Source organism: Leptonotus elevatus, chromosome 3, assembly GCF_054856555.1.
Source record: "Leptonotus elevatus isolate MCC_2025b chromosome 3, RoL_Lele_1.0, whole genome shotgun sequence".
In the NCBI taxonomy this organism is placed as follows: Eukaryota; Metazoa; Chordata; class Actinopteri; order Syngnathiformes; family Syngnathidae; genus Leptonotus; species Leptonotus elevatus.
In genome coordinates this window covers 24,700,166-24,724,672 of record NC_141241.1, presented here as the reverse complement: position 1 = coordinate 24,724,672, position 24,507 = coordinate 24,700,166, and the positions used below count along the sequence as shown (strand labels likewise).

The following is a 24,507-nucleotide window of genomic DNA, read 5'->3' as shown; positions in this document are numbered from 1 at the left end:
GGTTGATCAGAATTTTCTCAAAGCCATCTGGAGGTTCTCATTGGCCTCATCAAACTCCTCCAAGACTCAATTTTTTGCCTCAGCGACCAACAAAGTTGCATTCTGCTTGGCCAGCTGCTACGCATCAGCTTCCTCCTCAGTCCCACGGGTCATAAAAGCCCAATAGGAGTCAGTCTTCAGCTGATGTCCTCCAACAGGTTTGGGGATTGCCGCCACAACAGGCACGACCACCTTACGGCCACAATTCTGGTCGGCCGCCTCAATAATGGAGTCCTGGAAAATATCCACTTGGACTCAGCGTCCCGCGTTTCCCCCGGGATGTTGGTGAACTTATTCTGACAGGGGATTCTGCCAGTTGTTCCTAGTAGACTCTCACAATACATTTGGATCTGCACATGCGGCTGCAAGTGCAATGACACAACCACAAAGTTAATCATCAAACTGCAGCTTAGGGTTTTCTGGTGCATAGGATACCTTTATGTCTCTCATGATGGTTGTATTCATATTGACAATGCGTGCACAAAATCCAGTAACAATGTTTCCCGTGTTCTGATCAGATGGGCTGTTCCTCCTAATCACGCCCAGGTCTGATGGTTGTTACCCACGTGAACACTGAACAATGATGGAGTCCCCAGCAGGAGCGCTGTCTAGCACCACCTCCAATGATTTTTTTCCCCCGCCCTATGGCTAGAAGCTACACTTTGAATACATAAAATCTATGTAAGGTGGAGCTCACTAGAAATTTGACAAATAATGGGCTGTGGCAAGGGAACGGAACTTTACAGGGTTTTCGGTCTCCACGATGTTACTTGGGAAATTGTTACATAGTCGCGTATAGTAAGGCACAAAGCTCCTGCTGTGGTGGGCTGTGTGAAATGTTTTGCATCTTATGGTATAGGGTGCGCGGCCACAGACCCGCACGTGGCTCTAGCCGGAGCATAGAGTCCCCCCTGACAAAACAGTCTGCCAAGACGCAGGACAGTGCCCATGGAATGCCTGGTGGATTATGGAGAGACCAGCTATATTTCAGCGTACAGAGAGATGTTCCACAGGGTGGTTTGGGAACATTCTTTGACAATTGTCCTGGAGCCGGTTGAAGGATTTTAGGACATTGGCTGGTGCTCTTTTCCACACAGGGAAAGCATATTCAAAGGTAATTCTGCATGCACGATCTGTACAGATGGGAAAGACCTTCTGCAGAGATGGAGATTCTGCTTCTGTACAGCATACCCAGCAAACGTGCAGCGCTTTTTGCTTTTTCAACAGCATGGGGCACCCAACTCATGGTGTTGTTTAGGGTTACCTCAAGGAGGGTGATGTTTTCTGACATCCAAAAGGATGGGTATCCTGAACTGAAATGTCAGGATCCATACTCCCACCTGAATTTGGGAGGGAGACTACCGTCTCGTCCACCAGAGTGACCCCCAACATACAGATGCCAAGCCAAGGGGTAATAGTGGAAGAGGGACCAACCCCTCTTGAGAGCACTCATAGCAGAGCTGAAGCTATTTGTAGAGGCGAGCCTAACTATATCTAGTCAGAACTTCTCAACCTCGCACACTAGCTAAGGATCATTACATACCGATAAAGTAACATCATACGTCTCGAGAGCCAACTTCTGTAGCCTGGGATCGTACTGCCAAGATCACTAGCTCCAGCTCACACTGCACCAGACTTTGTTGGCCCATCCCACAGGTGGCGAGCCATTGGGAAGAGGGACCCATGTTGCCTTTTTGGCCCCATTGGTCCATGCCTGGCTCTAATGGGGTTTCCGGTGACTCGTGTCTGAGCGAGGTCCTAAATTGTATTTCTTTATTTTTTGCTCACACTGCAGGTCCAGCACCAGGCTGTTGATGTTCTACAGTTGTTGTGCAATGGATTCAATCTTTTATTGCTCGACACCACAACATCAGTTTTCATATAAAATGCAAATGAGAAACAACAGCAATATACTATACAGTATGTACATTTGTGTTTGCGGAGGAGGGATGGTTGGTTGTGCAATGTATACTGTACTTATTGTGGTTGTTTTTGTACACATGGTAAGCTCTCCATGGATCTGTCTTTTGGACCTTTGAAAGATGAATTAGAGAGAGGGAGAAAGAGAGAGCACATGGCTTGGGGAGGCGAGACTTGGGCTTGGTCTCTCTGTGCAGGCATTGTATTGATTGCAGTGTGACTCACACCTTAGGCTGTTTAGTGCAGGAGGGGAGAAATGCCACATCACTCACTTCTCTATTTATTGCAGTTTCTCTTAAAGGTCTTATATGGGCCTTTACATTGAAATGGTGTAAACTCCTACCCCACAACCCAAAATATATGTGTTCATTGTTCAAACATAAATTGAAACCCAAAATGTTTCATTTAATAAGAACACACTGAGAAGATAACAAGACTATGAAAGAAAAAGAAAGTCAGATACTCAGTCGTAACAAACAAATGGAAGCTAACCCAACCCAACAACCTCCCCAATCAAAATGTAAAAAATATTGGGGGGGTTTGCTAATAGGTGAGTCCAAAGGTGCCGAACTGAGTAAAATATTTTTGTTTCCAACTCCAATTTTGCAGTGTCTCACATGACAGTATGAAATTGTTGTGAGACTTAACGGTTTTCATCTCTTAAAATAAGAGCAGAGCTTTCGTTCTGTGCTCCATACTTGACGTAACATTATGCTTACAACCAATAACAATTTTGTCGGTCAATAGCCACACTACTATCAATCTTTCCAATCCAACTTTATTGACAAAGCACTTTATAACACAACTTATATAACTAAAGTTAGTAAAAAAAACAATACAATCATAAAACAGTAAAAGGCACATACATTTCCCCCCCAGGGCAGCTAAATCTCTTTCGCTGAGCAGACGCATGTATGCGACCATCCCGCACCCACTTGTCGTCAGAGATGGGAAGTAACGTACAAATACTTTGTTACTTCACTTGAGTAGTTTTTACAGTACTTTGTCCTTTCCTGAGTATTTATTTTTTAGACTACTTTTTACTTTTATCCGTTACATCTTAACATGAGTATCTGTACTTTTTACTTGATATATTTTCAAAACAAAGTCGATGCTTTTTTTTTATTTTTTTTGTAATGCATGAAAATGATTAAAATACTAGACCTGGAAGAAAAAGCAGCTGACAATGTAACCTGGCTTCGCCAATAATATAAATCGTTTCACACGGTCCCGTACATCCCAGCTTGTGATTGGCTCTACGACACGTGATCACATGACGTGCTTTTGGCTAGATTAGAACAACCCATAAATATAAGGGCAATGTGTGCCGCCACTACAGACGATAATTTGAACTTGATAGCAAGTCAGAGAGTCAATTAGCCGATGTATCCCCATTGTTGCTCCATTATTGTAATATCTTTCAAATTGACGTAGGTGGAAATATCCGGTAACAATACTTTTTACTTCTACTCGTCACGTACTTACTTTTTACTTGAGTAATTATTTGAGTGAGTACTTTTACTCTGCTGGTCGTCCATCGTCCCATCAATCCATTGGAATCGGCATCCATCTGACACAAGGGCTTAAATCCCATTACATGCCAGATTTACATAGAAAGCGACTGGCCAAATCTTCCTTGGGCTTATAGAGGTGTACATAATGGCAGGTGTAGTTTTCATAAGCCATCCTCTCTGATGTCTTTATTTCTACTTATTTCCACTTATTTCATGTGCAATTTAGCAAGGCTCACTGACATTTTTAATAGAAATATGAATGCATCAAAAATGTTCCTATTATTGACTGCAAGCTAACGTTTGCCCGAAGTACTGCAAAGGCGGGTTACACGTGCTGACAGCTGAGTCTGAACAGCCAGACAACAAAAACATTTAAAATATGAACATGGTGTTCATGACTTAAAAACATTTGGTTCTATTGCCTTAAGTATTTTAGTGACACATTCGTCAGTCAACACCATGTCCGCCGTCCATCTGCTCTGTGTTGGGGCTCTGGTGGCCTGAATGGACCCGCAGCTCAGTCCTTCTGCTCTTCTCTCATTTCCCTGCATGCAGTGGCCTGTACATATTCAATAATGTCATTTTTGTTGCCGTCAATTGTTGACTCATGCTGCATTCATGATATAAATATATTAGCACTGTTCAAGTGCCATTTCCCGCAGCCAAGTATTTATTTAACTGAATGGCTTTCTTCAAGAGGGCCTTCAATGTATCAGACTGTCTTTGGACTCAGCTTTCTGGATTTGTATTGATTTTGGGGACAGTACTTTGGATTGGCAGATGGGGATGGTGTGTGGGCGGCAGAACGTGTGCTTTAATGGTAGAGGTACCATACTCATCAACCATCTGGGAAAATTATATTCCAGGGTAACTGATAGCAGAGTCCTGCTATTATTTAAACCTAAAATGTGGTTTTCGTCCTAGGTTGTTGAACACAGGACAAGCAGTACGTATTAGTAATTGTACAAGAATGTGCATGAGGAATTGTCCAGCCAGTCCACGTGTGCTTTGTGCATATGAAAAAGACATTCCACCACCTGCCTTGTACTGTTCTGTGGAGTTTTGGTGATGGTCAAGAGGAGGAAGGTGACGATAGTGACTGCACAGTAAATTATGTAGAGTAAATTTGACTCTATTTTGAGTGGGACCAAATAGACTCAGTTTTAGAGTAGTATTTACACTTGGAAGAGAGTAAAATAAAAAATTTACCCCAAAAAAAGTTTCCCAACCTGAAGGGTTGAGGAACCTTCAGGTTGGGAAACGGGCGTAGTACCACCTAAGCTATGCCACTTCTATTGTTTGTTTAGCTCCAAGATGTTTTTGGTCTTGGAGTTATGAAGATTCCAGCTGACACGAGCGATATACTTACTACAGTAACACACAGCAGGAGCTCTGTTGCTCAGGGCGCTGATTGGCTGTCTCCCAAGCTGACGGTTGTGAGTTTGTTCCTCAATCCTTGAGTGACTTTTACTTATTTATTTTCCACATAGTCATCCAATGATTTTGACCTGCAGTGCTCACAGAATGCCAAAGGGACGATGCATTGTGGGTGCAGTGACTGCTTTTATGACATAGAAATTTGATTTTGACACATTGGTGAGCTATTTTGGGAGCGATATGAGCTTTTGCAGATGATCCATGGTGTTGTGCAAAATCATCCAAGTTACTTTTGGCAAAAGCACTAAGTGAATGCAGATGAGCCAAAGCAATTGAGAAGGTTGTGCACAATTGTAAGTCTGTTTGGCCAAATGAGCTTGCAGTTTTGAAAATGTCATCTCAGTTTCAAAAGATGTGCCAAAACTGTAACTCATTTACTCCCAGACATTTTCACTGAAGCAACCCCCTTTTCTCCCAGCTGTTTTACTGGATTTTGACTGATTTTGCAAGGCCCACAAAATATTGTGTTCTATTTATTTACAAACATGGAACCTACCAAAAGAAAGATTAGATTCTCTTTCATCAGGAAAGAAAATCTGTTTCCGTTTTGCAGCAATTAGCAGTAGAATATAGCTACGTTCCATCATTATTCACATTACTGTTGCAAACACTGTCAAAAAGAACTTGTTGCAACATGGCCCTGGCTGATCTCTTATACTCTGCTGCCACATTTTGTAATAACTACCATTGTTTTAAGCCTTCTCTTCATGTCAGAAGCTGCATCAAAGCCTTCAAACACTTTTTTTTTTTTACGTAATAAGTTTTTGGGAGTGAAGGACAAAGTATTAAAAAACTTTGGTTTGAATGAGTTAAATAGGAATAAGTTGTTTAATTTTCTTTAGTAATTAAACTGTAACTATCATAAAGACTGAAATATTGTAGACATTACAATTTTCTGTGTCTGTGTCTAGGATCGTTTCCTGCGGCTGCTCTCCATGCTCGAAAGGACAAACTCAACCGACCTGCGCATGTGGCCACCAAGACCTTTCAGGCTCTGCGCATCTTTGTGAATGATGAGTTGAACCAACTTCATGCTGGTTTACGCGCTGCCCAGACAGCACTGAGATCTGGAGGACGTCTCTGCGTCATCACATTTCACTCTCTAGAAGACAGACTGGTCAAACGCTTCCTTCAGAGTGAGGATTTGTCTCATTTAGAGCAGTATCACTTTGGCCTGGGGAAGCACGGCACAAAGGACAAGTCAGAGACAAAAAAGGATGGAGCAAATGCTTATTGGTATCGTTTTCAAAAAAAGGTGATCACCCCGCAAAAGGCTGACGTTAACGAGAATGCTCGAGCACGCTCTGCAAAACTTCGGGTAGCGCTCAGGTGTTAATCATGTTTTTATTTTTACACGTTATTCACACATTTAAATGTTTGCTTTTCTGTATTGAATACTGTATTAAGACTGTAATCTTTTCATATTAGTGATTTATTTCTACATTTGGTTTGCTTTGGTCTACGGTTGGTTTGGTGAATCATCTGATCATCAAAGGCAGATTATACAAATGAATGGTGCACATCCTCAGGATTTATTGTTAATAAATAGGTTAATATTGACCTAAAAAAGTCTTCGCAATAATTTCATAAACTACTATGAATTGGAAAAATTAAGTGTTGGCACATTATTTGTCAAGTTGAACTTCTGCCACCCTGTTAGATATTTGAACCTGTGGTCATTAGAAGCAGTGTAAGAAGTGTAAGAAATCATTCTTGAGCATTATCGTAGCGAGAATCTTGTGTTGCCACTCGCTAAGCACGGCTAACACGAAGATTCTGACTTATCCAGTCTTACACACTTGTACTCTGCCTCATAGCTACATTTGCGACTATATCACGTGTAGAATGTTTAAGACAATTTCGGTAACCGTACTAGATGCTGTATTTCTCTTTATGTCTGTTTTGTGGGACTGTCCGCAATTTACATTTCCCAAGGTGACTGGCTTATGTGGCACAAATCTCCATATGGCATATTTCAAATGTATATGTTTTTTTATGACTGCTCTGGTTGATTTTTGGTGAATTTTTGTCACTTAAATATCAACTATTTCCAGAGATGGGTAGTAACGAGTTACATTTACTTGAGTAACGTTTTGGAAAAAAATCTTCGCATATTAACGTCAATCAAACAATTAACTTGTAAGTGGTTCGTTAAGCTCTGAAACCAGCAAAAAAAAAGGACACTGCTCATTGCGCATGCCTGCTTTAGCACCATGACAGACATTAGAATACGAGCTCAAAGTTATTTTAAAAAATTTGTGATTTGAAGATGCCAGCATTTGCACATAATTTAGTTTTTGTCTATTTGAGGATATTGTGTGTCTTTTTCTTTTTTTTTCTTTTTTAATAAATCAGACTTCATGTACAGGCAGTTACTTGAGTATTTTTTTCAGTGAATACTTTTTTACTAATTTTTTTGATGACTACTTTTTTCTTTTACTTGAGTAATATTATTTTTGAAGTAACGCTACTCTTACTTGAGTAACATTTTTGGCTACACTACCCACCTCTGACTATTTCTCCATAATGACAGATCATCACATTTTGAGCTGTATAGTAAGTCTACCACTGCCAACTACGATAGCAATCAAAATGTAAAATAATGTTTTCATTGTTTTTTGTACTTGAATATCTCCCACTTCTCCATAATGAGGGATATAACTAAATTAGAGTTGTAGTAAGTAGTGACCTATTATTGCCAACTACTACAGCAATCTGAATGAAAAAGAGGTGTTTAAAGAGATTTCTGGTAACTGTTTCTTCATGAGAGATATCAGCAATGTCTTATGTGACGTGATGTGTATGTAAACGTCTACTATTTCTAGCTACTACAACAATCAAAATGGGAAAAAAAAGATATTTAGTGATTTGTGCCACATAGTATGTCACCCTGAAACATGCAATTTGTGTGCAGCCCTAAAGACGTAAAGAGTAATACAGTGTCTAGTGCTGTTATTTCATATACATTTGTCGTGCTAAGAAATGCAGCTGCGACCATTTGTGCAGCCTAACTTCTTTTAAATGTATCTTTAGTTGAATATCGTGATGAGACCTGAGCTTTTCACCTTATATCAGAATCTTTTTTTTTCTTTCTTTTTTTTTTGATGGTCACAAAATAACTTTGTCGTCAAACATGAGCTGAATGTTCATTTAAAGAGGAAGTCAACCTTAAATTTTTTTGACAATAATGTTATATGTGATCTCACTAGTTTAAACATGACAATTCTGATTAATATTACATTTGTGGAATATGAGTTATGCAGCGAAATCCAGCCGTTTTGGTCCATTTCAGGGGGCGGCCATTTTGCCACTTGCTGTCGACTGACGATGACATCACAGTTGCTCAGGCAACGACCAATCACAGCTCACCTGTTTTCTGAAGTTGAGCTATGATTGATTGTTACCTGAAACCTGAGCAACTGTGATGTAATTTTCGCTTGACAGCAAGTGGCAAAAGGGCTACCTTCAGATAATGATAAAACCTGCTGGATTTTTACATTTTAATTATTATTATTTTTTTTTTATCTATTAGTGCGATCATCTTTTTGTTTAGTTTTTTGTTTTTGTGTTATTTAATTTGCTGTTGAGATTAGTGTTTTGTGTTTTTTTGTGTTTTTTTTGGTGTGTGTTTTGTGCCACCGTAACACAGTAAAACACGGTGCTGATAGTTATTTTGCATTGTAATTGGACGCTATACATGAAGAATTATTGGAGCAGGATAATGAAACAAAAACACTTGTCTCATGGGACAGTGTGATGACAACTTTCTTCAATAAAACAAGAGCATCGAGCCAAAGGAAGGTTTGTATTAAAGGACTTCATTGTAAGATGGAGCCTATCCTAGCTGACTTTGGACGAGAAGCAATGTGTATACTCTGGACCGGTCGCCAGTCAATCACCCATACAAGCAGGGAAGTCATTACATCAATTTGACTTTGTGCAGCCAATGCACTTTTCCAAGGAAATGTCTGACTCTTCATTTTTCTGGAATATAAGTTTAAATCTTAAATATTGATTTTATTTGTATACATTTTATTTTTCCAAAACACAAGTACAGCCAACTGGACTTACTGAGATTTTAAGTTTATTGAACCTTTTATCGCCTGTCTCTCCAGAGTTTGTGTGCGTGCATGTGTGTGTGTTTGTGTGTTAAATAAAAATAGCTGCTCACATTTTTTCCTTAGATTATAAACCTTGCTAATTCACCAAACAGAAAACTATCCATCCAGCCATTGTCTTTAAAGGGATACTTGACTCATTGAGCCATTTTCAGCAGTAAAAAGTGAATATTTTGCACAGAATGAATTTGATAACTTCATTATTTTTCATGCACAATTAATACCTTTAAAAGCACATTTTTCTACTTGCTGTCGACTGAAGATGAAATCACCTGTGCTGAGGAAATGGGTAACGCCAATCAGGACTCACCTGTTTTTTGGGTTTGGTCAGCAAACTGAGCCATCACTGGTCCCTACCTGTTTCCTCGGCACAAGTGATGTCATTTTCAGTCGACGGCAAGTGGAAAAATGTGTATCTCCCAGTGCATCGAAATCCAATTTTCCAAACAAATGTTATGCAAAATAAGTCTGTGATTGTTTACATTTGGCATATGCCGTTTGTTGATTGTATGCAATCGCCGATCAAAGTCAAAAGGTAGAAAAACGGCGTTGATGTGACGTATTATTTCGACGGATTCAAAACACAGCCACTTGCTGCATCGCGCATGGATCTTTGAAAGATGTATGTGCCAAAACCTTACGTGCAATTTTCTCAAAACGAGGGATTTCAACCTGGCAACGTTGAAATTGCTGTAACTTTGTCAACTTTTTGAGGTACTTCCATGTATTATATATCATTTTAAAGGGAATTAAATGAAGAATTAGAATAGGTGAGTTTTCATGTTTGGACCCAAGAGTACCCTTTTGCCAGAGACGACGGCCACATGTATACAGGGGAGTGAAAAATAAGGTGCAGTACTGTACAGTTATCAATTTAAAACAAAAGGGGGGCACATTAATTATGTTAATTTCACTGATATGATACTACTTGTTTATCAACTTTTGCACCCCCCTGTATTGACATCTGTATTTATCTTAAGTGCTCAAGTGAAACCCCAACCATACCTCATGGATAAGTAATGCCACTAAATACTGAATGACGCAAGTGTTAAATGTGCTGCTGAATAAGCTGTGAGGTTGTTCTTGAGCATTCTCACACATTTGGATTTTTACTATCAACTAACTGAGCATTTTCCATCAATGTTATTCCTATGTTCGTTGATTACACGATTATTTTTACCTTGGAAGCTAAATGGTGCATGTAATCGTGAACTGTATTTTCAGGTATTATTGATTTATAAAAAGTAGACTGGAGTGGGATGGAATAGAGAGCATTTGATCATGTAAACTGTGTTAAAAATACTGAAGGTAACCAGATTAGATAAAATTTATTTGTAAATATGTGTGAAATTACTACTGTTGGGAACTGGGTGGGATTAAATGGAGCAGTCCTAAAATAGTTCAGGCCACTTGGAGGAAAGGAGTAACTTTGCGACCACTAGAAATTTTGAATCTGATCAAATGGCCATTTTATGTGGGGTCCATCAAGGGTCAGTCCTTAGACCCCTTTTATTCTGTCTTTATATGACACACTGTAACGAATTGACTGTAGAATTTACAAGAAATAACTGGCAAAAAAGTTACCAGCTAATTCTTGTAAAATCTCAGTACATTACTGTATTTTTTCTTTACAAGTATTTACTGTATATAAATTACAGTTACTTACTGTATTTACTTTTACAGCAAGCTTTTATTGTATTCTAAGTAATTTACAGGAATTTATTGGCAATTAGAGTTGCATGCAATACACAAATACCGTATGTCGTTGTAAAATCATCCAACCATTTTCTTTACCACAAATGGGTTGCTGGAGCCTATCCCAGCTGGCTTCAGGCAGTAGGCGGGGTACACCCTGAACTGGTTGCCAGCCATTTGCTGGGCACACAGAGACAAACCACCATCCACACTCACAATCACACCTAGGGACAATTTAGAGTGCTTAATTAACCGGCCATGCATGTCTTTGGAATGTGGGAGAAGACCTGTGCACCCAAAGTAAACCCACGTAAGCACGGGGAAGAACATGCAAACTCCACCCAGGAAAGTCGAAGCCCGGATTGGATCTCACGCACTCTGCACTGGGAGGCAGACGTGCTAACCAGTCAGCCACTGTGCCGCCCTCATTGCCCTCGCGCTAAAATTTTACTCTTGTCCTTGCTCCGGTGACAATACAGGGTCCGCTATTTGCTTCTTCTCTTATAGAGATACCCGCCAAAATCAACTATCTTTACAGTATTTACCTGTAATCCACATAAATACGTGTCAATACATAGTTGCCGTAAAATTACAGTATTTTACCGCTAATTATACAGCAAATTACTGTACTTTGTTTTTACCCACAATGCACTTTGTTTTACCCATAGTGCATTGCTGTATACAGTTAAATACTGTCAAATTAAAAAACAAGAAAATGCTGTAATTTTTTACTGTAGATTTTGCAGAAATTTGTTACAGTGTTCCTTTGGGCTTCAGAATGTCAAAGTTGACTATCATGGTTATGCAGATAACACACAACTGTATTCATCATTGTCCCCTAAAAAATGACAGCAGTTCAGTTAACGTACTGTGTCACTATGGAAAGCCAATTAACAACTGGATGAACCAAAATTTCCTTCAGCTAAACCAAAATAAAATGGAGGTTTTCACCTCAAGTTACTTACTGTCTTTAGAAACCAAAAGACCAAGTTCAAAATGTCAGCATTCAAATTCAATTCAATTACTAAAACAGCCTTTTTGCAGCTGAAAAGCATCTCCAGACTGAAGGACTGCATGCTCCAAGCAGACCAAGAAAAGCTTATCCATGTTTTTATCTCCAGCAGTCTCAATTATTGTAACGGTCTTCTGACAATTGCAGCTCATTCAGAACGCTGCAACTCGGGTTCTGACCAAAACAAAGTAATCAGAACATATCACTCCAGTCCTCAAGGCTCCGGCTCCTAGTCAGCTGTAGAAGAGATTTCAAAATTCTGCTACTGGTTTATAAATAACTGAATGGTTTGGGTCCTGAATACATTAAAGAAATACTGATTGAATATAAACCCAGTAGGGCTCTGAGGTCAATTAGTGGAACCCAGAGTTCAAAGTAAACATGGTGAAGTTGCATTTAGCTGTTATGCTGCACACCATTGAAATAAGCTGCCAACAGAAGTGAAGTCAGCCTCGAGTGTAAATGCTTTTAAATCCAGGTTAAAAACGTTCCTATACAGTTGACTAAGGCCCTCTAAACATTTTTAAATCATGTTTTTTTTCTTTTAATTATTTTAGAAAATCCTTATTTCTTGCACCAATATAGTGCTCTATTAAAGATTTAATATTGTGTAAGTACTAACAGCAACAGCAACTTAAAGTATATGTCCATGCGTGCACACCTGTTTCTCATGGCACACAGCACCTCTGAATAACTTACATACAGTATCTATATATTAGTTGCCCTAGACATTTTATTAATCCCTGCTAGGTAATTAAGAATAGAAGTGTTTAAGGAAGTAAGAAAGATTGCAAGTTTGTTACTCAATACAGGCAATAACATTTATGTTATCAAAGACGGCAAATTCTCAATCGCCATGGAAACTGTAACCTGAGACGACAGTAAAAACGCAGCAGGACAATGATATTAAGGCAAGCTTGGATTGATCCATACATCGACAAGCAGGTATGTAACTAATAGCCTCTGTCATGGAATCACTTGTCTGAAGTTGCAAGCCGACATGCTGAGCAGGATCTCACCTGCTGCTAACCAAACACAGGATGAATGTCTTTCGTTCAAAGTAGTCGTACAAAAGCCCGTGTTTACTGTAGTCCTCTGCGAGGCCTCAATGCTTTTATTTACACGCATTTCAAGCACAGTGTTGGTACTGTGGATTACTTTTAGTCTGATGGCAGGAGAACAGAAGCTAATAAGTAGTACATCTGTATACTTGCCAACCTTCCGACCTCAAAATCACAGAGGATTTTTTCCAGCCCCAGCGCTCTGTTGGACTTTTGAATATGGGTTGAAAACAGAAACAACAATTGCAATGTGATACACTACGTAGATACTGCAGTGTACATACAACAATGCGTTTACTCTTAGCAGCTAACTGAACATAACATACGCTTGAAATGATGGCAATACAACAGCATTCAGTTTTCATTTTCAGATTTGATCACAGAAAATGCACTTGTAAAAAGTTTCTTATGTATATCACTTAACGTGCTTGCGAGAAAGACTTTATAAGTGTTTGACGATTTGTGTTGCTGTTCTTTCTACACAGAAATATTTCCAGCCATTTTTAAGTCTTGTTCTGACTTGCATTGTTTATCTAATTGATTTATCATTAATCTGAGTCGGGTTGTCAACTGGGAAAGGCTCCAGCATGCCTCGCGACCCGAATGAGGATAAGCAGTATACAACGTGTATAGATGGATGGATGAATCTAAATAGCAATTTGTATTCGGATATTTGAATTGTTTCTTTGATTCAGCATACAAATTATCAGCTTTCTCACTTGACAAGAGCTGCGTCGGAATCACTAATCTTACAATTGGCATGCAACTTCCGTTTAAAACGTTAAAACCTGGTTATATTTATACCACTTGAAATTTGCTTGGACTATTGCTTTTTTGACTCCTCTTGTCAAACAAGCTATTCAATGTGGTGCACTGCAATGCAATTTTTTGCTGTACTATTGATGTAGTATTTAGTGAAAATAGATGAAGATGACAGAACATGATTAATTGATGATAAAACTTAGCAACTTCTAATATCAGGAGTTTACAGTATTATGCTTTATTTATTAACAGCAGAAAATTGTAAACATTTAAAAAATTGGAAATTGTGTGAAGGCTGAGTTCCCCCCCTCAAATGTTGTTTAGCGTTTATTCCCAATGGCATATTCGACATTGCATGTTCATATCATTCCCATTTGAAATTCAAATTATTCAGCACATTTAATTAACCTTGAGAATGATTTCAGAGCCAAAAATGTCCACTGATCAACATTTAAATACGCACAAAAATGCCTTATTCATTCCCAATGACACTTTTATTTGAAATTCTAAACATTCAGCTGATTCAATTCACATGGCAAAAATGTCAATTTAGCAAAAATTCTACATTTTCCTGCATACAGTTGCCACAAAAAAACCACATTAATTCCCAATGACACATTTGTAAACTTATTCATCACATTCAATTTCATTTCACATCCTTTTATGTATTTCTACATTATTACACTTTTCAATAGTTTTTCAGTCAGCATTTTAGCCTTCACACACAATTTCAAAAGAAATTGCAAATGTCTAGTTAAAAATAAATAAATAAATACATTTTAAAAAACTAGCTACAATATTACCAAGACAAGCAAAGCTGAGAATAGCACTAAATTTGAGCTCATTTCTGGTAGAAGCCAGTGAAATACATACTGCAAGTCTCCTAGCAAATTTGGGCCAATAGGCAAGTATGTACAATTGTTGTGTTTGTACAAACGTATATAGCTAAACTCTATTTGGCTCTCCTACTGTAATAAAAGCCCTGGTGGGTTCAAAGCTTCTTCCACTGATATACAGCAGCAGAGAATATAAACACAAGCTGAGATGTGCTTTCTTGATGGAGTAATGAAGCGGTACAATAAATTCACATCGGTTCAAATCACCCCGTTTGCGGTACCTGCTGATTGAGTGCACTATTTTTCTAAACTGTTTCAACAGCTTGTTGGTGTTGAGCTTGACACTTCAAATGTAAGAGTGGGGGTCTCCCCCAGTGCTTTTGATGACTCCCAAGTTGCTTCCCCTCCTCAGCTCAACCAAACTGTGAGGAGGGGGTAACAAGGGTTCGACAGCCCTGAGCATCCCTTTGGCTGAATCTGTGCTAAATGGATACTAACGCTGAGTTCCAGGAGTGCCGTGTTGTTGGTAAGACATGTTATATTAACATGGTCATTCTGAATGGCAATACAAAGGCACCCTTGAAATATTTCTTTAACAATTTTTTTTTTTTACTTTGGAGCCACTGTCACGTATAGCAGCAGAAAACATACCCTTGTTTGTTTTGTGGCCAAGGTAAAGTTCATCCTTCTATCAGTTCGAAACACTTGAAACAACTTGTCCTGTTCTGGGTTCTGTTTGGAGCTTTAAGTGCTGGATACAAACAGAGCTAACATAACTATGAAGACATCATGTCTTCAAAATAAACATTGGCGGATATTTTACGACATAAACTCAACATGAGAGACACTAGTTGAATGACCGTGACCATGTCACTCCAAATTGATCTTTTTAATGATTATGGAAGCAGAATGTTTGATACATTATTGGATGTGATTAGTGTGACAGATGTACACAACTTACTGTATATATATATATATATATAAATATATATATTACATCTGTTTTTATATTCACTTTTGTGAATTTATTTAGTCATTTATTTATTTATTTCATTTATTACATTTCCTGGACTGGTTGCGAGCCAACTGCAGAATAAAATAAGTTGCCAGGCGTATTGTACAAGGTGAACAAATACTTCAACAAGTCAGGGGGAAAAATGCAAGAAGAATAGGCTGTAACCGAGAGCATGAAACAATAAATCTTCCCCTCAGGAAACGAATATTCATTTACACCTGACTGCAGGCTTTTGTTATTTCGTCGTTTCTGACAAAGAGAAGTGATTCAGGGACTGTGACCATTAACTTTCTGTGTGAGCAGAAGAGACTGTGGCTTCTTCTTGACAACCTGAAGAATGTATGAATTTCACAGTGTTAGAGAACAGGCTGACACAGAAAGGCGCTTTCTATTAACATCTTCACTTCTTTCCCCTTATTCTGCTTCTGTCTGCTGCAACTGTTGTCAAGGAAAAATCACCGAGGTCAAACCTATTGGAGTAATTTTGTGTGATTGAGGTCTCATGGGAAGACGATCCAACCATTAACGGAGACCACCAATGTTTGGTAAAAGCCTAATGGTGCGTTTATAACGGGTGACTTTCACTTATTCGCTCATGCTGAGGGATTAAAAGACATTCGCTTTATTAATTCCTAGGCTGAAAACGACCAGCTGCCAAAATGTGTTCAGTGTTTATTGTATCCTGGAGATTAAGCTGATCGCCGCCTCTTCACCTGTCAGATTGCCTCTTGCTGTGTCAGATGCTGTACGCGACCTGACCTGATGTCAGCTCTCTTCCAAGGGAGTCTGAGCATTGGCTAGTAAAATAGCCACAGTGCATTTAAGCACCTGCTTTTTTTCTGTCTGCTTGCATAACAAATCCTGGCAAAGCCAAGTTTCACACTAAGAGGGATTCCCACAAATATCTACAGCCGTATTATTAGTTGTTGCGTAAATATGACGGTAGACATTTGCTAAAACTAAATGAGTCCAAGCCCCAAAAAATATAAGTGGAATAAAGTTTCATCCGCAATACCATGAAATGGTTTGGGTTTACTTCATTACTCAGTTGTGCACGTTTGTGAGGGTGGAGTCTCTGGAGTATCACATCAATGTGGAGCCGCACGAGCCTGTTGGCCTCCACCCACGCCTTTCTCAAAAGCACATTATATCAGGAAGCAACCATGAGGAGAACATTCGCAAGACGTCAACATTCTAACATTCACCTTTAAACCACATAAACCAATAATGTGGTTTCTATGTCATCACTTTAATTTCCTTGTAATACCTCACTCAAAAATGAACTAGAAATGGTAAACATGCTGGATACATATGCACAATACATACAGTATATAGACATTAGGGATGTTCATTAACACTTTTTTTTCAGACCAATACCAGTACAAGTGTTGAACTCTTGAGTAGTCACCTATACCTATATTAAATACTGATACCAGTAGTACTAAAACACCCCCAAAAAACAATGACAAATATCATTTTAAAGAAAGACCTTTTTCCTTAAAATTGTATGAAATGAATGGCAATTTTCTATTCTTCTGATCTCTAATTTCTACTTCCTGATTGTAAAACGGCCACAAGAAAGAACATTTAAAATGTAGATTTTAGTTTTGTGGTTGTTTGTGAAACTTCTTGTTATTATCATCTAAAACGTATTGAATTACTTACGTATGTCTTTATGGATTCTGATTTTAAATGATGTAAACTGAACGTGATATGCTTTGCTTCCTTCTGCCTCTTCTCAAACTTGCATCTTATCATATTGTGCTTTTTTCCTTTCCTTTATGTTTTTATCAGAGCTGTCAGCTTAACTTAAAAATAATGCAAGTCAATGCGCAAGCATTTGAAATTTGGCCCATTGAGGGACCCGTAGGCTGCAGTGTCTCCGCCATGAATAAAGTTAAAAAAGAAAACAAAAACTACGAGCAGCGTGACAACAGCAGACACGGACGCAAGTTCAACGCAGGAGAGCGAGGCAAACTGACCTCGATCTCCCACAGCCGTCATTTTGACTGTTATATTCATTTCAATGTACATATTTCACGTCGCCGGAACCCATGGGGTTGCGCCGCTGGGCTTCCGTAGTTGCCGCCGCTGGGCAACTACCATTCAGCACGGAGGCTGTGGCTTTGGATACACGCTAGATCACCTCGCCGGATAAAAAACTATACTACAGAAGAGACTTTACAGCTACATTCTGAGACGAAGCTGACAGGGAGTCTGACGAATCACGATGAGTGGTTGCTGGATCGCTCGGGAGTTCCAGACAGCAAGTGCAAACAAGACCAGCCCACCCCTGGCTAAAAGTTGCGACGCAGTTCAAAAATAGTAAAAGCTTATAGTAAAAAAGAAAAAAAAAAGGCTGCTAGATATGATGTCTTCATGACATTTTTGGCAATACAAGCCTGATAATCTAAATCAATAAAGGTCCACCACCCCATCTGCCTCAGAAAAGCAAGAGAGGGTCTTTATTAGCTACACAAAACAGCGATTAATAACCATATTAGGCTCAAAGTGATGGCTCTGGAGGATCTAGTTGTCTTAAAATGATAGTAGTGCTACTGGTTAAACTTCTCGTTTATTTATAAAAACAACAAACGCTCAAAAACCACCACAGCTATTATCAGTTCATCTCCTGCCATCCATACAACAAACCTCAGCTTGTGGAAGTTTGCTAAAAATAAAAAAAATTGAACAAAATGTTGCTTAAACTTTTTCTTTTGAATTTCATTCATGAAGCACACTTCAACATTAAAAATGTGGATTTAAAATCTCTTATTGGTGTATTCAATTAATTAGTCATGCAGTAAAATTTTGCAATGTCCTAGAATTCTGATTTATTTATTTATTTGGGGACCTTTAGCAGATATGAGATTAAAATGTATTAGTTAGAATCATTAATTAAAAATCCTGTAATGAATTAGATTCAATTTTTTAATCGCTTGACAGCACTAGTTTTTATTGCTGTGCTTGTTTCAGATAAAAATCAAATGAAAGGTTAATGAAACTAAATAAGCTTACTGTTGAACAATATAAAAGTAATTCCTCCACGATTTCTTTGGGCTTCACAAGATTTTTTTGAAGAACATGCTCTGATGGTTTTGGTTGGACAAAACCTCATAAGTCATAATTTATTATTAATTTTATTTATCAATATATAATATATTATTATCATTTCATTATTTAGTCCAACGCCAGCTATATATATACATATATCTTATATATCTTTAAATGGTGCGTGTGTATTTGTGTGTTGCATTTGGTTTGGGATTTATCACCAAAATAATGATGTTACAGTGAAAGCTTTATATAAAAAAAAAAATCTTTGTTGAGCGTTTTCCCCTAAAAGGTGGCAAAAAAAAAAAAGATTACAGGGGAAACAAAATTACGCTGAAAGGACAAAAAAGTGCCTCAAATCAGGTTGTGGCAGAGAAAATAGCAATACCTTGATACCAGGCAATCGGTAATCAACACCAATGAGGCGATATATTGGATAGTGGCAGCACAATAATATAACCAGCCCTCAAGTAAATGTAGTGTATATAACAAAACCCCACTATAAATCCCCTCCCCACTCACTGCCATTAGTCCACTGTAGAGAAAATAGCCTGTTTGGGTGAAAACCTGCAATATTCACAGCAGTTGTCCTTTCAGCTCATGCACAAGCATCATTCTCCAGAGTGACATGAAACTGAGGTCATACACTGCAGTCGCCCCGCAGTTAAAATTATAGACTGAGGACCCCTGCAAGTATCTCTACAATGCTACACACTGTCACTCCAGCAAAACTAATTCACAACACAATTTGGATCCATTTCAATGACTGAGTTAGATTTTTTTTTTAAGACGCACACGTACACATTTCATTATGTTGCTATTTCCTAGCTTAAACTAAATAAGTTGCTGTTCTATTAATGTGAGTCCACTTTTCATTTTATAGGTAGTTTACATCATCTTATATTCACTCTTCTCTCTTTCTAATTAATCATTTATCATTTATTTTTTTATATTATTCCGTCGTGAAAACCCACCACTGTCAAGGACGTAGTTTTGAGCAAGCAAGCACACAATTGGTTGCCAAGCAACTGTTGGTAATATTTGAGGGGACCGTATACATTTTAAATCTTTATTTTATATCCTGTTTGCCAGTTCATCATTTTGCTTCCTCTCCTGCGACCATTTAATCGGACATCTTTTCTTTTTCTTTCGTCCCTGGTCGCACTCCAAGATCGTCCTGTTATTATCAGATTATTTAATGCAGACTTAATGCTAATTATATTCATCTACTTGGTTTGCTTCTAGTCTGTTGTGCAGAAATTATGACTGAACTTCTACAAATGGGTTTGCATGTCATGGCTAACAGATAACGGTTGCAATTGAACTGAGATTAGATTACTGTACTGATTTATTTAGACCACACATATTGCTGGATGATTGTAATGCTCTGCAAAAAAAATGCCCCAATAGTATAACCTTGAGGATTATGTTATTTTAATTACAAACAGTAAATCTGCAAATTTTAAAATGAATTAGTTGGTAAGTCGGGAAACAGAAATAACGTGCAATTACATCTTAAATACACACACATACACACACACACACACACACACACACACACACACACACACACACACACACACACACACACACACACACACACACACACACACACACACACATACAAAAACATCCATTAAACCCACCAGCCCTTTAAGGGCACCTCTTATATTGAGGTTTATAAAGTTAAAGTGAAATATTTATTCATTCAGTAGTTTGTATTTACTGCAACTTTGTCTTCCATTTGAGTAGATATTACTATCGTTACATAACAGTTTCATACTTACAGTAGAAAGAAAAAAAAGAAAAGAAATTTTAACTGGACACCCTTGAGTGTAAACAGATTTTTTTTTAAACACACATTTACAGTAAATCTTGTGAATATAAACCTTATGGTCCACATTTTTTCATATAATGCCAAGATATTATGGGAAGATTGATTTATTTCACTCAATTAAGTCTTTTATTAGTAGGATAATGAGCTCAAGTACTTCCTCATTTCTAATCCAATTCAAATCCTTCAACTTTTCATAGATTCCAAGTATTCAGGACATGGCTTCTGTTATAGTTCACAACACACACAAAAGTTTCCATTCATTTATTATTTAATTCAAAATGTTTATTTCACTCAAATCACCTTCGGAATGATTTCCAACCTTCCAAAAATTCCCCAATTCCACTTTTTTCACAACAAAATGTCCACAATAAAATTCCAACATGAAATTAGACATAATTCCCTCCTGCTCCCTCATTTATTGACTGTTTGAAACCATTCCAACTTCAAAATTTTCAGCAGATTCAGTACATCTTGAAAAGTATTCCAATTACCCCAAATTTCAAAACAAAATTCCATATTAAAATATATTTTACCTTATTCCTTCATTCAATATTATTCTACAATTGATTGTACAACATTTCAGTCCTGCTTCGGCATTTCAGCATTCACATGCAATTGCAACGGAAATTGCTATTTCTATTTATCATACATTTATTTTGAAAAGTTGATTACACAAATTAAAATACCAATACTGACTGAAATTCCTCTTATCTAATACATTTTTTTTCTTGTATTTTAAACGCCTTTGATTGACATGATCCTGATAATGAGTGGCATAATAATGTAAAAGCACTGGCCTAAGATATTCCTGACCAATGGTGAAGCTGTTCTTATAGGGACGCTTGATTGAGATGAACAGGGGCACTTATATGAAAAGTCTCTATGTAAAAATCATGCCAGCACAAAAATTCACCGCCCTAAAAAACGTTGTAGTATTTAACGCATTTTAAATAATATGACTACATTTCACACACACATTTTTGCCCTGACCACTCTTTAATTGAATTTAATTTTTATGTTATTATATATGTTAATGATTTCACACAATAAGAAATAAGAAAATAATAATAAAACAGATAAATATCAATATTTTATACATCTCTGCCAGTGTTCATTTTAATCACGTATATAATATTCCTAGAAAGTCACAATGTCCCACAGACTGGTAAGCTAGTTTTGGAACAGGCTCCGGGCTATTTATGTGCTCCTTTGGGGCTACCTGCTACCAAGATGGTAATCAGCCGATTTGGCCAGTTCTCTAGGGCAGCACAGACCCGGTTTAAGGTAAACATCTGTTGATAACCGTCATAACCGCTGCACAGCGAGACCCATGGAGACCACTCGCTCTCAGCTCGCGTCACTGCCCCACACGTGTCGCCATTTGCGGGGGAGCTTCTCGTGCGGCACACACGTGTGGCTGAGCTCAACTGAACTGAGAAAGGAACAAACCATGAAGTGTTTCCATTCATTATATTCACTCACAAGTCGTTTGTGAGCAAAACTCGAGCCCCACCGAACTTTGCTCGTCAAACTGAAGCGCAATTTTTGTGCACCTATATACCTCTTACTTGACAACAGTGGTTGAATGATTCTTATGCCCTGCAGCAATGCATAGAAAAAAAAAGTAGTCATGGTTTGTATGTCTGCCTTTGCATTGTATCCCTGAATGCATCCTAAATAACCTCGAGCCTATAAATACAGAAATGGGTAAATTGTATCGCACACACAACCCCAGACATGTTTTGGATCTTAATTGTCTGAGCTTTTGAAGTAACTTGGAGTGAATATGTGATTTGTCAATTGATTCCTTTTCTCCCAGGCTATGAATAAAATGCTTTAATTATTGATGTACTGACGTCAGATGTCCACTTGAATGTTATATGTGGTGCAGACTTCTTTCTCCGGGCAAGCTGCAGACCTCAACCCACCCTCTAGAACTGCCGCCATCACCACATGCCCTCATGAACCTGACATGAAGGGGACATGAAGACAATAGAAGACAAGTGTTTGAACAGTGAAGTCCATCAGAGAGATATGACTATACTACTATACTGCCACTATATTTCTAATATTGTAGCCCTCTAAAGTAAATAACATATTAAAAACACCTTTGCAATGCAGTTTATTTCTACAACACAAAACTTGAAGGAACAACTTCATTGATGATTATGATATGGTTAAAACGTATTCAAACCCAGAAACGTATAAATATATATATTTTTTGATACTTTGTCCATCACTCCGAAAAATATATTTATTAGTTGTTGTTTTTAAAATTATGCTAGGGCATACAGAAGGCTTTGATACAGCTTCTGACATGAATAGGTCGCTTAAAGCAATGGTAGTTATTACAAAAAACGGCCAGCAGGTAGCAGCAGAGTATAAGAGATCAGGCAGGGCCATGTTGTAACAAGCTCTTTTTGACAGTGTTTGTGAATAATGATGAAACTTAGCTATATTCTAGTGCTAATTGCTGCAAAGTGGAAACTGATACAAATATACTTTGTTTTCCTGATGAAAGAAGAGACTCTAATCTTTCTTTTGGTAGCAATAGAACACAATATTCTGTGGGCCTTGCAAAATCAGTCAAAATCCAGCAAAACAGCCGGGAGAGAAGGGGGTTGCTTCAGTGAAAATAGCTGGGTGTAAATAAATAAATTAATACCGGGCATCATCATCTTTGTAACACACATATTTAGGCATTTTGTACATTTTGATATATTTGGGGCAGTCCTAACCTTGCTCTGCAAGCTGAATTCTCGAGGTATTTGTGAGCTCACAAACTCCCGAGAATACATCTTGTACCAAGCCCACTTGATTTTCACTGATAAGAACCACTGGTGGTTTGAACCAATCACAAAGCAACATTGTGTTAGGGGCCGGGATATGTAGCTGTGATGAAACACCACCGACACCGTGGGAAACCTAACATGGACGAATGGGCAATGCAATTAATTCTGTTCGAGCAGAATGTTGAACAGCGAGAGGCGCTTCGTGCATTTTTAGCTGGCATGTTTGTGCTTTTTTTTCTTCTACGATAAGAACGAAGATGACATTTTCATCCACTGCCGATATTAGTCAAAACAAAAGTTAGGTAGACGTTTACAAGATTCCGCATGGCCCAATTTGCATAAAATATTGGACAGAATGTCATGCCTTTCCCGAGCAAATCACCAATTATTATTATTATTAGGGCAGTTCTACATAATTGGTATATAGTGAACTGGAGTTTTAAACGGGTGTCCTGTCATTACGCTGTTACTAAATCCTAGGGATGGGCGAGTACTGATACCAGGTATCCTATCGGGCCGATACCCAGCCTTATTTCAAGGTTTTTGTACTTACGACCTCTTGTGGCTGTTTTATGATCATGAACTATGAATAAAAAATTAGGAGAATAGAAAATTGCCATTCATTTTATGCAACTTTAAGGAAAAATGCTATTTTGGGATATATAGGTCTTCCTTTAAAATTTTCTGTCATCGTTTTTTTTGGGGGGGGGGGGGGGGGTATGTATAAAAAATAATAATACTTTCGGTACTATCAGTATCGGGCCTACTCAAGAGATGAATACTTCACTCACAGCTATTTTATTTTGTAATTAATGTAAGTTTTTTACATGCCTAATTCCCATTTACCTTTTTTTTTAATGATCATTTTAACACAAACTTAACAAATATATGATACATATTCATTAGTCTAATAAAGCCTATTTATTTGAAACTCATAATCCTCAGGTTTATGTATTTAGTATTCATAAAGTATAATTACTCTAAATTAATAACATTGAGAGTAATTATTTAAAATACATAAAGTACATTGGTTGAATTGCATAATAATCAGGTTACCCATACACGATAAATAACATATCGTTGTTGCTTTGTGAAAAACATTTACCGAGGGTATGCAATTTTTTTTTTTTACATTTTAATGTTTTGGGCATGAAATTGAATGCAGACAGCTAAAAAAACATACAAATAGAAAAGTACTTATACTTAGTACTTAATAGGTTTTATTAGACAAATGAATATATATTATATAAGGTTTATTTGATATGTTTGTGCTAAAATTATCTGCAAAAAAGTAAATGGGAATTTTTTCATGTAAAAATTTACATGAATCTTAAGTTAGGCTTGAAATATTTCTGTGAGTGCTGTATGTGCTATTGGTCTGAAAAAAGTGGTATCGAACATCACAACATATAACA

General features: G+C 37.8%; 1 protein-coding gene across 2 annotated transcripts in view; it reads left to right on the top strand.

Moving 5' to 3' along the window:
* Positions 1–9,231, top strand: part of mettl15 (methyltransferase 15, mitochondrial 12S rRNA N4-cytidine) — a 59,622-nt gene extending 50,391 nt beyond the window's left edge. The window contains exon 5 of one of the 2 annotated variants that reach the window (XM_086071744.1): positions 5,822–9,231. In XM_086071744.1, coding sequence (XP_085927870.1) covers positions 5,822–6,246 — 425 coding nt within the window. In that variant the 3' untranslated portion in view covers positions 6,247–9,231. The remainder of the gene's footprint in view (positions 1–5,821) is intronic. The other variant, XM_086071743.1, reaches the window with a different exon arrangement.
* Positions 9,232–24,507: the final 15,276 nt, after the last annotated feature.